General features: G+C 44.0%; 1 protein-coding gene across 3 annotated transcripts; it reads left to right on the top strand.

Moving 5' to 3' along the window:
- The first annotated feature begins 75 nt into the window (after window positions 1–75).
- Window positions 76–6080, top strand: LOC142586904 (uncharacterized). Of its 3 annotated transcripts, none has more exons than XR_012829288.1 (4): window positions 76–218; window positions 3741–3785; window positions 4086–4132; window positions 5888–6080. XR_012829288.1 is itself a non-coding variant. In XM_075697786.1 (4 exons), the coding sequence occupies exons 1-4, from the start codon at window positions 2840–2842 to the stop codon at window positions 6061–6063; spliced, it is 327 nt and encodes a 108-aa protein (XP_075553901.1). In that variant the 5' UTR covers window positions 2760–2839; the 3' UTR covers window positions 6064–6080. The 3 variants fall into 3 exon arrangements, 2 of the variants coding, with proteins under 2 accessions (XP_075553901.1, XP_075553902.1); XM_075697786.1 differs by lacking the exon at window positions 76–218 and adding an exon at window positions 2760–2898; XM_075697787.1 differs by lacking the exon at window positions 76–218 and adding an exon at window positions 3290–3398.
- The last annotated feature ends 10123 nt before the right edge of the window (window positions 6081–16203 follow it).

Here is a 16203-nt window from a genome sequence, read left to right as displayed (position 1 = left end):
GACCCGTTCATCTTTTTCGGCTTGTCGCCCGGTTGTGTACTAAAGCAGCTGCTTAAGAAAGCAGCTGGTCGCGAGTGGCTGAAGCACGAGAGATGCGTCGTTGTCTGCAGGTCTTTTGGCGACATGGATACTTCCGACACGTGTTGATAAAGTGAGAACTCGCTTCCTTGTAGTCGGTTCCTTATATGAGCGTCACGACGCAACACTAAAGAGCCAGGGTGAGTTAATCAACATACTATTTTGCCATGGAAGTTTCTGTTAGCCTGGTCAGCCACTACTGCCGTCACTACACGCTTGCTTTTGAGAGCATTGAAAACGTTTTGGGTGAAAAAAAAATAACATATGGGTACTTCGCTATACCTTTTCAGCAAAACTTGACTTTGCTTCGGTGTTGCTGCCGAAGTGCTTAAATTTTTTTTTCCGCCCTGTCGTGCGTGGTTATATCTGTAGCCTCGGCGGTGTCGACCAATGAACTAATCTATTCACTTTAGTCCGCGCATTTAAAACACAAGTTTAGCTTTTATTCACCTGTGTGCAACTTTATTCAAGCCATTAACAGGTAAAGAAGTGACGTTCTCCCTTTACGCTACGTAAGGCCACGTGCTTATTTTGACGAAACGCTGAGTAAAAAAGTGGCGGATAATAGGTTATCGTACACGGACATAGAAATGTGTGGTTTAACTGACCGAAGTAAAAGCGTGCGAATAGACAAACTAGACTCAACTGCGTTTATGGTCTTCCTGCGGAATGACGGGCATTTCCCATATAAAAAACAATTATAAAGATGATATCTACATGTTTGATGATAAGGGAACCTTTCTTGAAACGTTCGAAGAAGGCCATGCAACGGATTATATTTTGCACAGCCCCATAGCGATTGCGCGCCTGCCTGTGAAGACGGGAAGACCTCGACCACGTGACCCACGTGCCTGCGCGTCATGTTGTCTGGGGGTGGAGGATCTTTGCTGCGACACTGCATCTAGGGCTGGCGGGCCTACTAGAGCAGGCCGATCCAGGAAAGTGTGCAACGACAAAGCGCACTTTAGTCGATGAGACTGAACAAGCAGATGCGCCGTGCCCCAAATCCTGGGAAAGCAATGAGAAATGAGTGCTTTATTTAAGGAATTGTGCTCCCTGATTACATACATTTGATGCATTCAGGATATTTAGGTAGTATGTGCTTCATCACTGACTAATACCGTCGAAAATAAGACCAGCATCCAGGAAACCTGTAGGGTTGGATATGGTAGGTCTGTCTAGCGCGTACGCTGGAAAGCCCCTTGCTTTAAAATTACTTAATGGGTCGGTGCATCTTTAATGTGATACGTAGGTGACGCATGCGTCAGAACATTAGAAGTCATACCGGTAAAGCGGATAAGTCGTCTAACAGGGGCTCCTGAGAAAGTAAGATTTCGGCCAAAAGTTTTCACGACTTCGTGCGGAGGGTAGGCGAAGTTTGATGGCGTTTTGTCCTGAAATAATGCGTTTCTGTTTTTGTTAGTAGTGAGATGCTCTTAAGGCAGCGCGTGCTCAAAATTGGCATTATCGCTTTAGAAACAGGAAGCGAAGTGTCCCAATTACATCATTTCTGCTAATGGCGATGGTCATGTCATCGTACTTATTGGCGTAAAGCGTGGTTACACACAGGTTGCACGCGTTTCTTGTTTTTAGGATTGCAGTCTGCGTCGTCAGAGGTCCTTGAGAACAATATCCAATGGATGCAGAGGAAGCCTGGCCCTACAAATCTTGATAAGTACAGAAGAACTACGAGGGAGAATGAGAAAGTCCTTGGCCCTATTTTTATTTGCCAACGTATGGTACATACAGGTATTTACAAATATGCGTGCTTTGCTACGCACTTTACACTATTTTTATACATAGTCCCCATACCGACGTAGTAGCTCTGCGGAAACCCGCAAGGTGGAGAGAAGTAATGAATAAAGGGAAAATCAGACATCCACCCGTTCGTAGCAATTGCTACAAAGGAAACCCATACGGGTTCCTCGAAAGAAAAGCCTCAGGGTTGAAGAGAAATTCATCCTGGTCCGGGACTCGAACCCGGGACCACCGCCTTTCGGGGGCAGTCGCTCTACCATCTGAGCACCCGCCATGGTTGCTCAGTGGTTATGTGTTAGGCTGCTGAGCACGAGGTCGCGGGATCGAATCCCGGCCACGGCGGCCGCATTTCGATGGGGGCGAAATGCGAAAACACCCGTGTACTTAGATTTAGGTGCACGTTAAAAAACCCCAGGTGGTCGAAATTTCCGGAGTCCTCCACTACGGCGTGCCTCATAATCAGAAAGTGGTTTTGGCACGTAAAACCCCATAATTTTTTACCATCTGAGCTAATCAGGCGGCTAGCAGATGGCAGGGCGAAGTCGAATTTGTCGACAACACGAAGCAAAGACAAGTGTTTGACGTAGTAGTTCTGCGGAAACCCGCAAGGTGGAGAGAAGTAATGGTGTAGCAATTGCTACGAATGGGTGGATGTCTGATTTTCCCTTTATTCAGTCTCCATACCGGTCCATACATTTGTCCCATGGCAGCACTAAATTTGAGGTGCGACTGTGCCATGTTGCTATCAGTCAGCGACGCACGCAGCCTCCCCGAACGCCCATTGTCATGCAAGTCTTCGCGGCCTTTTGCAAACTCGCATCACTACCACTTCACACTTCTCAAAGCGAGGCACCTTTTACCATACGTGGGCTGCATTTCTCTGTAGGTTTCAATGGGCGTTCGTCCCGTACTCCATAGAAAACGAATCACACTTCGTTGCTCGTAACCAGTGGACGTGTGAAGCACAACCGCCATCTAAAACAAGTGACAGCAGGGCCGTGCCATGGAGATACCGGCAGATAAATCACGGCCGGTCCTAGAAAGGTGCACCGCTGGGAATGGGTATGTTGACTTCGCATTTACAGCCGTAATTTGGTCAAAAACCATAGGGGCAAATACTTTCTGATTCGCCCCCGTATACCCCTTTCTGCAAATAATTTTGCATAACCTTTAGTGTAAATTGTGTAATATATTCATGAAAACAACCTTTACTAGATGCGACCACAGCGTTGCATCCTCTAACGAGTCAGATTTCATCAGCTCACCCCGCAGGCACATGTGCGCAGGAGTTCGAAGTCACGCAAAGCTATTTTGTTGATACGAGACAGCTTAAACCCGCATGTCTCTGTGAGGCTGTGGGGAAACAGCTGCGATCTTTTATATCGAAACACGGCCATGCCTTTATTTACGTTTCATAGAAGAATCGTGCAGTCGAGAGCTTGGGCCGGGGTGATAGACAGAGCAACAGGCCGGGTATCTCCTAATCTGTACGACATTAATTTCTGAGCTTCATATCGCAGATATAAACGGCACCGGAGCAGAGAGAAGGCATATGTCGACGGGTAATTGTGTTTTCTTTATTGCGGCGTTAGCACTCCTGCGGCGGAACTCAGGAATACTTTCCTTCGTACGCGATTTGTGCCATTGGTCGGCCGGCTTCACTCTTATTGCGTCCAGTTGCATGATTAAAAGAATTTCTTTCTCGCGATCGAAACTAGCGGGAGAGGTTTTTGTGAGTAGAGACCATTGTTTCCTTCCTACATGAGTATAAAAGTACAAAATATTATTTCATATTTGGTGTACAGGCAATTCCGATTACGGAAGGCGAGGAAATGTCGGAGTGCTCTAACCCCAAGCCGCAGCCTTTGTGATCTTGTATTTTTTACTTCGCCCGTCTGTTGCAGGAAGTCGAATGCAAATACACATATACATGGCTGGTGCGTTATTAGGTAAGGAAGCTCCTGTAGTCTTCTTTATAAGTATTCTGATAATAATTTGCGCAATTATGCATGTGGTATAATGGCGTCTATGTACACTTCAACCAACCTTTCTTTTATACTGTATTGTTTTGTAGATGGCAAAATTCAGTATTTACACTTTAATCCTATAGCTTCATACACGTATCATATAATTTATAGCTTCAAATATATCAAAACGTATAGCTATAACTGTATCTGCTTCAAGTGTAAGGGAAACATAGTCCCTTAAGTGTGAAATGATAACTCAAGGCACGATCTCCTGGTTTTCAGCCATGTGGACAGTTTTTCCGACTGGGAAGGTTCAATGTGCAGAAATGGTGAGATCTTTTTTAGCGACCACCGGACAGTAGACAGATGAAAGCTGCTGACGTTGGCATCACGAATTTTATAAGTAAAGCTGTCTACGGATAACATTTGGGACAGGAAAAAAAAGATGCTTTAATAATGAAAATCGTGCAATGTTTAAGTGACATATTTAAAAGAAAAAAATTATTGTCACAGATGGCTCTCACTTATCGAGCATGAGAAGTTGTACACCCTAATTACTTAGCATTTATTAAGTGCCGTAAATTTCCTGTGAATATACCTTACAAATATGTCTTGAAACTAAGAATCTGATGTGGTGGTACTTGTTTACCAGTGAGCTTTCGGGAGAGAATTCGTAAATGAAATAATTGGAGTATTTAAACAGTGCAGAAGAAAAAAAAACATATCTAGTTCGCGAACTTGTAAATGGCTTTCAGAGCCTTATTATTGGGAAAAGATCCTTGGTATTGAAAAAAAAGTATTATCGATGAATAAAGTCTACTAACGGCCTCTTAACGTTAAGCTTGAAGAACCACCTCCAGGCTGTTTAGCAAACAAGCTAATGTTGGTCAACGTAAACGCCCATTACTATTCGCGTTTATTGATTTTTCTGATTTCTGCGTTGATTTTTCAACCTATTTTGGTATTGCATCTAAAATAGGAAATCTTTTAGTGCTACTTTGCCTATCGTTTGAACACTTATTATCCGAAAACCTTGTGGCTATCATAACATTTGGCCAGACACGTGGTAAACCTTAAAAAGAAAGAAAAAAAAGAAAAGCAAATAACCGAATGAGTATACTTCAGAAAGATGTAGAGGCTATGCTGGTGTATTTGTTGTTTTCACAAGGCCGTCTGTAGTGTTAAAGAACGGTCTGTTGAAAATTCCTGGTTATTCGGCGATTTCTGCATGGCACACCAGTCGTTTGATAGAGCGTTGGCGACCATTCTCCAAATCAGATATTGCACAAAACGATTATGGAGGAACAACTTGAGCGTTGAGCGTTCGCACAATGTTCCCCAGCACCTCTAATCAAAGACTAGGCCTCCTTTGAAAAATGGTGGATCAGTTCTGTGGTCGACACTTGCAAGTACGTACACAGTCGGCTTCAGCATATTTGTTTCCCTTGCACTGTATGTCTGTTAGGAAAGCAGGTATCTGGAAAAAACGTGAAATATGTACCAAATCAAATCGCAATTGCAGATGGACGAGTTATGCTTCGCTCTATAGCATTATGCGCAGATAATTCAAATGAACTTTTCACTGTGCTTGTAACAATTAGTTTCGCTATCTTTCTAAGCTGTGCACGCGGAATAAATTAATAGAAAGCGCAAACTGCATACATATTGCATTTAGGGAAGTTGAGGTGCACCAACTGAGACACATACTGCCTCTATCGTAAAGGTAACCTGCATGAAATACCCCGCTGGAATCAACTGAACCGCGCCGCGATATTCTCGCTCCTACACCTATACGCGTTGTTAAATTTGAAGGCTGCGCGTTACCTAGATTCGTAAATAATAAACGAAGCTCTTCTTTCGAATTAACAAGGGAAACAACCTTCACAGTCTATTGCGATTTACGTATTACGCATGGCGTAAGGAAACACAGAGAAAAACGCTAAACACCCGTCTCGTGAACAATGAGGCCGTTCGGACGCCCCGGAATATGTTGCCATTTCTCAAGTATTTATTGTACCATACTGAGGCCGATGAATGAAGTTCCATGCACCTGTTTGGAGCCACGTGCTACCTTTCTTCCGTAGGACGACGAGGGACACACAAGCAAGGTGGCACAAGAGCGGCGCATCATTTTCCACCTCACTCGCACAACTACAAGACCAACAAGAAGCTTTCTAGAATACGTTCCACAAGCTCAGCCCTGGCCACCACAAGCACCTCGACCAAGAGAAAAGAGATAGTGCCATTTGGCTGTAACTAATTTTGATTAAAAACCAAGCGTACAAAAGTATGCTTGTTTTTATATTCTGCGTTTTTCTTTTTACATCAAGATGTCTGTAGATAGACTGGAGTAGTGAAACAACCAGCACCGAGCAAAGATGCAAGCGAGCACGGTAAATTGTGGCCTGTGTTGTACACGTTGCAGCAAGTAAGTAGCCGGTCACAATTACAATTGCTGCATTCAAGAATGGTACTCAATATAGTTACCAATTACTGCCCCTCTTTAGCATTTGGACATAACTCAAAAGTGATCGATTAATTCTACCTTACTTTTTCGCAAACTTTTCGGGACATTGGCGCCATAGCGCGAACAGAACGGGCTGGCCTGGCACTGTCAGTGCGGCCTCTGCAGCCCTTTATGCATTACTTAACTTTACTAGCAATTGCTATTAAAATATTTTATCCGTCATGTCCCCTCGTTTCTTGTCGTGAAGACATCATCAACGACATCGAAAGCTAACTCGGTGAGTGGGCTGGAAGGCTGGGCGGTGTCATAACGTACGAATGTGTTGCGCACAAGATTGCCATTGCTCAGTATATGGGGCCGAATCGACAAAGCTTTTCAAGTGCTCTTTTGAATTAGCTGATCGCCTTCGCTTTGTCCTACATTGCTATTGGCTGGCACGAACGCTTTTAGCGTAAGAACGTTGTGCGAATACGGGCCCTGGTTCCACTGTGACGCGCAGCGTGTATGGTTAATGGAACTTGAAGACACCCCCGCTCAGACCAATGGAAAGCTGTAAACAACAACAGAATAGGTGATATCGTGGCACCAGCGTCCTCACTGGCCTTCCCTATGGAGACATTCAAGCACCGGCTCAATTGGTCGACCAACACATCTGGTGGAGTCATGAACACAACAAAGTAAGAAATTACGTGTAATTGCTTACGGAAAAGAAGTAATTGGATGACAGTAAGCATTGCAGAGTAAGGCACGTCATAAATAAATTATGAGATTACCAGAAATGTAGTATATTAGAAGTAATTATTTAGGTGTAGTTCGTTATGTACAAGTCTGATTGTGGCGAGATGCCATCAGCCCCAGCCTGAACGGGAACAGCTGCACCGTGTTTAGCGACTACAAAAAGCGAGTTGAGAACCTCATTCCCTGCGTTTCATATATATATATATATATATATATATATATATATATATATATATATATATATATATATATATATATATATATATATATATATATATATATATATATATATATATATATATATAGCCAGATTCGTGTAGAAGGCCTTTGCAATCTTAGAGTAAGATTGTATCATTTTCGCTGCATTCTTGTATGCATTGCGAACACTTCCTGGTTTGAACGATGCCAGCTTTGTGAATTCGTAACCTAAAGAAAACGTGCTTCATAACAATAAGTCCATACAGGCTCGTACACTGTTAGAGGGAACGTACGATCGCGTGTTGCGACCCGCAAAGCACCAGTGAAATCAGTGCAGCGAACGCGGCCGCGCATCAAAGCAAGCCGGTACAGGTGCTGGCCAGGTTGGAAGGCGTGGCTTCGTGTCTTCCGCTAAACTGTTGGGGCGTGCCAGGTTCACACTGCTGTGAAGCGAACTTCGCTCCCACAAGCGTATGCTTGCGCCTGTGAAGCCAGGCACCGCACGTAAATGGTCGGTGAATTGCCCACACTAAAGCCAAATGATCCTGCATCATCATGCTATTCTATAAGACAAAAATATATAGTTTCATTTGTAAATTGTTAGGGTAACGACAGCGTTGCTACCTAATTATTTTTACTCATATAGGTTTTACTTGACGCAAATATTTGCAGGCGTATATGTAGTTCATTCGGCTTTAAGAGGTTAAAACGCTCGTTTTTCTTTCATCTTCGCGATGAGAATATGCGGCTACAAGCGAAGTTTTACTAAAGCCAACACGTGCTTGGTGGACCCTGCAACAAGTATTTGGCAACACATCCAGGCAGCACCGCATATGCACAGGTTTCTTTTATTGCGCGACCGCATTGTGCTACTCTTACAGCGTGGTACAGCATGGCCGCGCAATTTACTGCCCACTCTAAATGTAGATGAAGGTGAAGTAGGTCTGAAACTTTACGCTACAAACTGCCGAAAGGAAAAACAATAATTGCGATTTATATTTTGCAGAACTCTTCAGCGTACTTAGCTCCTAGCCGATATGAGTGCTATGTGATTGCTAGCCATCGTCCTATCTGCACCTTATGATATCGACTGGATTTGTCAGCACGGACGCTCTCGAGCGCAGTAAAAAAAAATCACCTACAATTGCGATAATCGCTAATGTGAAATTTGCGTGCCGTTCCACGCCTGTTTTTATTTCGCAATATACAGGCTGACGCGCACAATCTGCCTCGTGCGGCACATTGCACACGGAGCGAAATGTGGTGAGAATGCTTCACTAATAAGGAAATCGTGGCAGGCAGCACGTACATGAAGCTTAAGCGCAATTGACAGCAGCCGCCGCAGACAGACCTCCGTTCATGCAGCACTTTGTTTCCATATGTGGTATCGGTGAACGCGCCTGCCGCATGCCATCGCTCAAAAGACAACGGCGCGCTACTCTGGCGCCATATTGTAGCGGTCATCGCTGCAGAGCCCGTCTTGCGCGGAAGTACGCTTTTGTAATCACGCTTTTCCCATACCCTCCTCCTCCGCTTTCCACCTCATGGTTCCGTTGCACTCTCCTCCTCCGATTTCGTCCTCGCGCTTTCTTCGCTTTCGCCGTCTTTCATTCCCCGTTGTGCTCCGCGTTCGCTCTTCCCTCCTTCGCTCTGCGCGTTCGCTCGGTTACGCCGATGCTCAACGCAGGAACGAGTTCCTAAGAGCTTCGCTCTAAAACACATCAGTGATGATTAACCGCGTTGACGAAGGGGAGGAAAAACAGAAGAAAAGATAACGTAAGGCTAGCTGGCTGCAGTGTAAGTGCATAAATTGTAAGGGAACACTCATGAAACCAGACCAGAAAGTAAATAAAAAGAAAGAGAGAGGACCTAAAAAAGCAAGAAACATTCATCAGGCCTTCCCCTTTGTGAAGAAGGATGAGCAAAGCTGTAGTGTTTTACCTCAATTGACTCATTTTTGTCTATATAGGTATTCTTCTTCTTATTATTATTATTGAAGGACACAGACAACGAATGCATCTTTTGACTGAGGAGTAATTTATTCTTATTCTTTTATGAAGCAGTAACGCGTGAAAGCACAACGACAATTCCACAATATTTACAACTACACTGTGAACTAAGTAATCAAGAAAAATAGACGAAACTCGGCGTAATGTTAAAGTGGTCTTAGCGACTAATTGCCGTATAATTTGTTTCGTGATAGTTTCGAGAATATAACAGTTACAACAGTTTTCTGTAATCATACTGCCTCCGTAAATGGACATGTATTGACAGGAGACAGGAGTTTTGTAACCTTTACGACTTCACTGTGAACTAACCAATTAAGTTAAGTAAATGAAACTCAGCGTGATGATAGAGCCGTCTTAGCGGCCAATTTCAGCATAAATTTATCGAAGATAGCGACATTAGATTGAGAGCTACAGAGCATTCGCGAGAAACTAGAGACAAACATTTTTTCGTGTCGACGCGACGTGCAGACAGACGGAAATCGGCCACCGCTGGAGGGCAGATATACACAGTTTCGCTGTAGATAACGTCAGCATTTATGTGGTGGAGAGTAGGGCAATCTGCCGTCACTAGTCAGCTTTGTCATGGCATGAAACTCTTGGTCAGTTAGCAAAGTAGCGTTAGCAAAGAAAAGTAAATTTTGTCGATTTACCCCGATTTAAGCAGATACGCATCATATGTAATTTAATAAGGTATGCCGCAGACTGCACTTCCGACACAATCGTTGTGAAACCTTTCAGTTATGAAGTGATTCATATATGGGGGAAGGTACGATGACCTATTAGGTCGACACAATTTGATCTTGCCCTGGGATGTATGCGCACGTCCTCTATATCAATGTGGAGATGTTATTCTCATCGGCCTTCTTGCCGTCTAGATTTCCGTTGCTTTTGCTTGAAGGAAAGGGCACTTGAATAAGAGGGAGTATTGGTCAGAATTGGCTACGAAAATAGAACGCGGCAGCATTTATCCACGGTGTAAGAACAGTTTAGCTGCTGACACTCACCACCGAGCGCAACGATGTTGCTTTCGCAACCGCGTTATGAATGGGTCTCCTTGCTGCAGCCGTGAATCGTGGCCTTCGTGTCTGCACCGAAGTGCCTTTCGCTATGGTGCGCCACTGTAATATCGGAAGCCACTGTTCCCCGCTGCCAGTTACAGGCGCTCACCGCGGCGTCAGCAGGGGTGCTGCAACATGGAAACCCACCAAAAGTGCAGCAGTGAACAATATCCGCCTAATTACACTCGGCCGTGCGTGGCAACGCCTAAACTTTAAGTACACCACGGCCTCGTCGACTGGGAAGTAGCCTTGGGGTATTTATTTATTTTATTTATTCATATACCCTAAAGGCCCATTCGGGCATTACATAGGGGGGGGGCAGTTACAATTAGAAACGTGTAGAAAAAGAACATTGGTAAGATACAGTGACAGTGACATAATTATATACAGAAAGAATAACATATGCAAGTTGGCACTCAACAAAGAAATAATCACACATTTAGGAAGACCTTCAACTTGTTAACAAAAACATCATGGTTAATGGCAGATACAATGTCCCTCGGTAGTCTATTCCAATGATATATTGCCAAAAGTAATGGTGCCAAAAGTGCAGTTATTCTGTCACTTCCGTTCAATCACTTCGTTGCTCGTCTAACGCTGTCATGCACTCAAGAAAGAGAGTGAAATGGTGTGGGGTGAGGCATAGAGGTTAATCGGTAGAGATTCTGGTTTGCTTCTCGAGCGTGACTTATAACTGGTGCCAGAAGACGAAATGCTGCCTTCAGCACTTTCTGTCCGTCGACGATGTCAAGGCGCGGTGGACTGCGGCGCCGATTTGCTGAAGGGAATGCATGCCGGGCTTGATACGGTTGATGGCGCCTCCTCTTGTTTGAACCTTAATATTTCGTTGATCTTCCAACTGATCACGTCACGATGACGAGTGCATGGAGTTGTACATAGCAAAGGCTGTTGCAAAGAGAATGCGGTTGGACGGTGTTGACGTAGAAGCGCGCCGTAAAAGTCAATATTAGCGTGGCATACGCTATTTACGAAGCACTATAAGCGTCTATTTAGGTGACCGTAAAAGTGACAGATTGACGGAAGCAGCGCGCGATGACAATCCTCTACCCATTATTCCCCAGCCACGTGTACTGCATGAGAAAATATTGCGTGGCTGAAAAAAGATATGTGCAACATATCTTTTTCACAGGATTGGCACAACCGCAGTGTGCACATTTAACCCAGTGCACTACCTTCGCAGTTAGACTATATCAGAACGGAAAGAGAGAGAGAAAGCACTTTATTTGCACCAGTCAGGGAGTATAGGTGATCAGGATGAGACGCAGCTCCCCCTTTCACCGTCTACCTCCCCCCTAGACATCGGCCGGAGTTAGTTGGCTTCCGGCGGTGGCCTGGGCTCGACCGATGACTTGTTTTTGGGCTTGTTCTTCCAGGCTATGGAGGGAGGATTCTCATGACTCTTTATTTCCATATAGACCGTTTAGTGCTGGGCAAGCCCAGAGCATGTGATTTCGGGTCGCTATGCCTTCACAGTTTTTGCATTTGGAAGAGTGCACCTCAGGATGCCATTTGTGTAGGATATACGGGTTCGGGAAGGTACTCGTCTGCAGTTTTCGCCAGATTACCTCTTCCTTCTTTGTCAGAGATCTATGGTGGGAGAAAGGGTTCTCCTGCCCCACAGTTTTCTAGAATTTCGCTGTATGTGCTTAGGTCTCGCTTTTTGGACAGGGAGTAGTCTGCCTGGGCTGGGGCCCGGTGTGTTTGTCCTCGGGCGACCTCGTTGGCGATCTCGTTCCCTGTGAGCCCACTATGGGCGGGCGCCCAAATTATTCTAATTAGGTTGTTGGGTACGTCCTCCTTGCCTACCTGCAGAATTTTTCCGGCCTCTTTGGACACCTTGCCGGTGTCAGAGGCCTTAATTGCTGTTTTAAAATAGGTGATAATTATTCTGATTGATGGGTTTGTGATTGCCAAGGCAATCGCCGCCATCTCTGCCTCCTCTGGTGAAGAGTGTCTTACGCTACAGCTCGAGATAAGCTCGCCTTTGTCGCTCACTACTACTGCAGCGTAGTGACCTTCTGGGTACTCTGCCGCATCGGTGTACACTACCCCTTGTTTTTGGAGGAGGGAGCTTTGGAGTCTTTGGACTCTGCTTCGCCTGCGTTCCTCGTTGTGTATGGGGTGCATGTTTCTTGGGAGGGGGGGTACTCTTAACCTGCTGGTAATTTCTTTGGAGATGCTGGTTATCCCCTCACGCGATTCTGGCTCTAGTAACCCAGCTTCCTAAGGAAGGATCTGCCCGTTGTGCTGCCAGTTAATCTGACATATTGTGCCGTGAGTTTCGCCTCGCACATTTCCTATAGGACGTTTGACACTCCTAGTTTGAGGATCGTTTCGGTTGATGTGCACGGTGATAAACCTAGGGCTGTTTTGACACCTTTCCTGATGATGATGTCTACCTTGTCTCTCTCTGCTTTAGTTGTCTTCAAGTACGGGATAGCGTAGGTGATTCGGCTAATGATGAAAGAGTGAACAAGCCTAAGTAGGTTCGCCTTGTTCATCCCCGCATTTTTGTTTGCTATCCTCTTGAGAAGCCTGGAAGTTTGGTTGGTCGTGGCTTCTAGTCTGTTTATCGTTTCGGTGTTTCTCCCATTTTCTTATTTATTTATTTTATTTATTTATACAATACTGCAGGCCTCATTGAGGCCCAGGCAGGAGGGGCATACAAAATACAGAATGATTGCATTTGCAGACGTAAGAACAAAAGGACCAAATTAGTGTGCACAATAGCAATGGAGTCCACCAGCTGTGAGAACCAAATGGGTAAAAAGAACACTCGGTCTTGTAACCAAACAATTCCCAAAACAAAGGGAAGAGTAAATGTACAAATGAACCGTCAGTACAATTTTAAGCAATGAGAAGGAAAAAAAATGAAATCAATAGTTCAAACGGTCAATGGAATCAGTACTGTTTAGTAGCGACTGAGGTAAATTATTCCAATCGGTTATAGTGCGTGGGAAAAAAGAATATTTAAAAATGTTAGTTCTGGCATTATAGGGAGTTAGAGAGTCAGCATGACGATGACGTGTTCGGCGTGCTGCCATTGGCGTTACATAAGGCTCAGGAGTGAGGGCGAGGAGATTATATTTAAGAAGAAAAAGAAATTTCAGCCGTTGTATTTTTCTTCGTATTTCCAATGTCTGAATGCCATGTTGTCTCATTATTGCTGTCGGGGAATCAGTCATACGGTATTTCGAAAAAATAAATCTGATTGCTTTACGCTGTACTCTTTCTAGTGCACCAATGTTCGTTTTTGTGTAAGGGTCCCACACTATGCAGGCATACTCCAGTTTTGGCCTTATTATTGATGTGTAGGCCAAAAGTTTAGTTTCAGCGGGAGCTTGTTTTAGTTTATGACGTAGAAGACAGAGTTTACGAAAGGCTGAGTCACATACGTTAGAAATGTGAATGTTCCAGTGCAGGTTATGAGTTATTGTGACGCCAAGATATTTGTATTCCCTAACCTCGGTTAATGGTTCAGATCCGAGAGCGTAAGGAACAGATAGGCTATTTATTTTTTTAGTTATCTTCATGTAAACTGTTTTGTTAGCATTTACCTCCATGTTCCAACAATTGCACCAAGAAAGGAGGTTTTGAAGATCATTGTTCAGGGTTATCTGATCATCGCAACCGGTTACCTCACTGAACAGAACACAATCGTCAGCGAACAGTTTTATTTGAACTTGTGCTGTGACAACGCTGGCAATGTCATTAATATAAATTAAGAATAATAAAGGCCCTAAAACACTACCCTGAGGGACGCCTGAGGTAACTGGAAGTTCATGGGAATGGTAAGTATCGATACTAACAAACTGTTTTCGGTTAGTGAGGTATGCTGAAACCCAATTAACAATGAAACAAGGAATGTTAATTAATCGAAGTTTTTCAATTAACTTGGAGTGTGAAACAAGGTCAAATGCTTTCCTGAAATCTAAAAATATTACATCTACCTGGCTGGATTTGTCTAGAATATTCGCAAAATAATGAATAACCGATGTTAATTGGGTGACAGTAGAAAAACCTTTTCGAAAACCATGTTGCTCAGGTGAGAGTACACTGTTATCACTTAAGAATTTAGTAATGTAGTTAGCTATGATGTGTTCTAGCATCTTACAGCATGATGACGTTAGCGATATTGGGCGATAGTTACTTATCAGCGTTAGGTCCCCTTTTTTCGGTACAGGTACTACGCGTGCAGTTAGCCAGTCAATAGGAAGAGTTGCTGTGGATAATGAAGCACGAAAAATGATCACAAGACACTTGGACACCATTTCTGCGTATCGGCGCAGAAAAACATTCGATATATTGTCAGGACCAGGGGTTGATTTGGTTTTTAAGTTAAGAAGCATAGAAACTACGCCAGGTACAGATACAAGGTCCGAGTTTGCAACGGACAAAGAAAAAATGGGAATCGATATATCACTTGTATTTGCAAAGACACTATGGAAGTATGTGTTGAAATGCTCTGCAATACTTTGATTTTCGACGATAAGAATGCCGCCATCCACTATTTGTTCAATCGGTTTGTTTTTTTTGCTCAGATATGTCCAAAATTTTTGTGGCGCGGTACGAATAAAATTGGGCAGAGTGTGGTTAAAATATCGCCGTTTAGCATGCCCAATAGACGAACTTAATTTAGCTCTTGCGGTTTGAATTTGCGTTATAGGGGCGTTCTTTCGTCTCCAGCGTTTAATCTTTCTTTTCAAGTGAATGACTTCCCGCGTAACCCAAGGATTAACTTTCGCTGTTTTCTTTGTCTTGTTTGGTACAAAATTTTGAACACAATATGTGCAAAGTTCTTTAAACCTGTCCCAAAGTTCTATAACATTGTTTCCTTTAAAGTTGCTGAGGTGAAAATCTAGATAATCTAAAATAGTTTCGTCCCTGGCACGTGAAAAGTCCTTCACTACAACACTTTTTGCATTACTGCGATTGCATTTTTCCAAGCAGCATGAAAAACATACCATTTCATGATCAGATATGCCGCGTTCAACAGACACTGATAACTTTTCGACATTTCTATTCACAAACACAAGGTCAAGTATTTACAACGAAGATCCGTATACTCGCGTGGGTAAAGTTACAACTTGATGTAAATTGTGGGATAGAATTATATCACGCATATAATTGACATGGGGAGTAAGTTCAGTGCAAGAAGTATTATCCTCCCAATTAACTCCTGGAAGATTGAAGTCTCCTAACAGAAATTCATATACCCAGTATCCTGATCTTGCCCACCCTTGGGACCGGGGTATTGTTGACCAGGAGCTGGATATTGACCTGCTGCTTGCTCATGATTAGCACCTCCGATTTTTCCGGCGAGAATTTTAGCCCTATGGGTCTCAGATAGCTTTACGTTTCCCAGATTTCCCTTTGTAGGATGTGGCCGTCGGTCCCGCCTCTGTCGACGCAAAGGTGAGGTCGTAAGCGTAGAGAGTGTGGGAGAGGCCCTCTAGCTTGCTGAGTCTCTCTGGCAGCCCGATCATTGCATTGTTAAAAAGGGTAGGGTAGAGCACCGATCCCTGCGGTGTTCCCTTGTTGCCTAGCTTAATGTTTTCTCTTATTGTGCCCCCGATTTCTATGTTCACCGTTCGGTCCGTGAGGAAGCTTTTGATATAGTTGTATAGCTTGCTTCCTACCTTTAGGTGATTGAGGTGTGACAGGATCGCTTTGTGTTTGACGTTGTCAAACGCTTTGCTGACGTCCAGTCCCACTATGACTCTCGAGTCACTAGTCTTCCTTTCCAATACTTGTTCTTTGAGTTGTAGCATGACATCTTTTGTGGATAGTTGTTTTCTGAATCCAACCATGCTGTCTGCGTCGACTTCCTTACTTTCCAAGTATCCGTTGAGCCTGTTCTGTATGACGTGCTCCATGAGCTTGCCTACACAGGAGGTTAAGGTTATTGG

This window comes from Dermacentor variabilis, chromosome 7 (genome assembly GCF_050947875.1).
Source record: "Dermacentor variabilis isolate Ectoservices chromosome 7, ASM5094787v1, whole genome shotgun sequence".
In the NCBI taxonomy this organism is placed as follows: domain Eukaryota; kingdom Metazoa; phylum Arthropoda; class Arachnida; order Ixodida; family Ixodidae; genus Dermacentor; species Dermacentor variabilis.
Note: the sequence above shows the minus strand (reverse complement) of the source record. Positions and strands in the feature narration are given on the sequence as shown.

Bases quoted from the DNA above. Each gene is read 5' to 3' on its own strand.
- LOC142586904 (XM_075697786.1), top strand. From the start codon at position 2,840: ATGGAGATACCGGCAGATAAATCACGGCCGGTCCTAGAAAGGTGCACC. The intron at 2,899-3,740 runs GTATGTTGACTT...CGTCTGTTGCAG, and splicing joins AGGTGCACCGCTGGGAATGG to GAAGTCGAATGCAAATACAC. The intron at 4,133-5,887 runs GTGAGATCTTTT...TTTCTTCCGTAG, and splicing joins AGGTTCAATGTGCAGAAATG to GACGACGAGGGACACACAAG.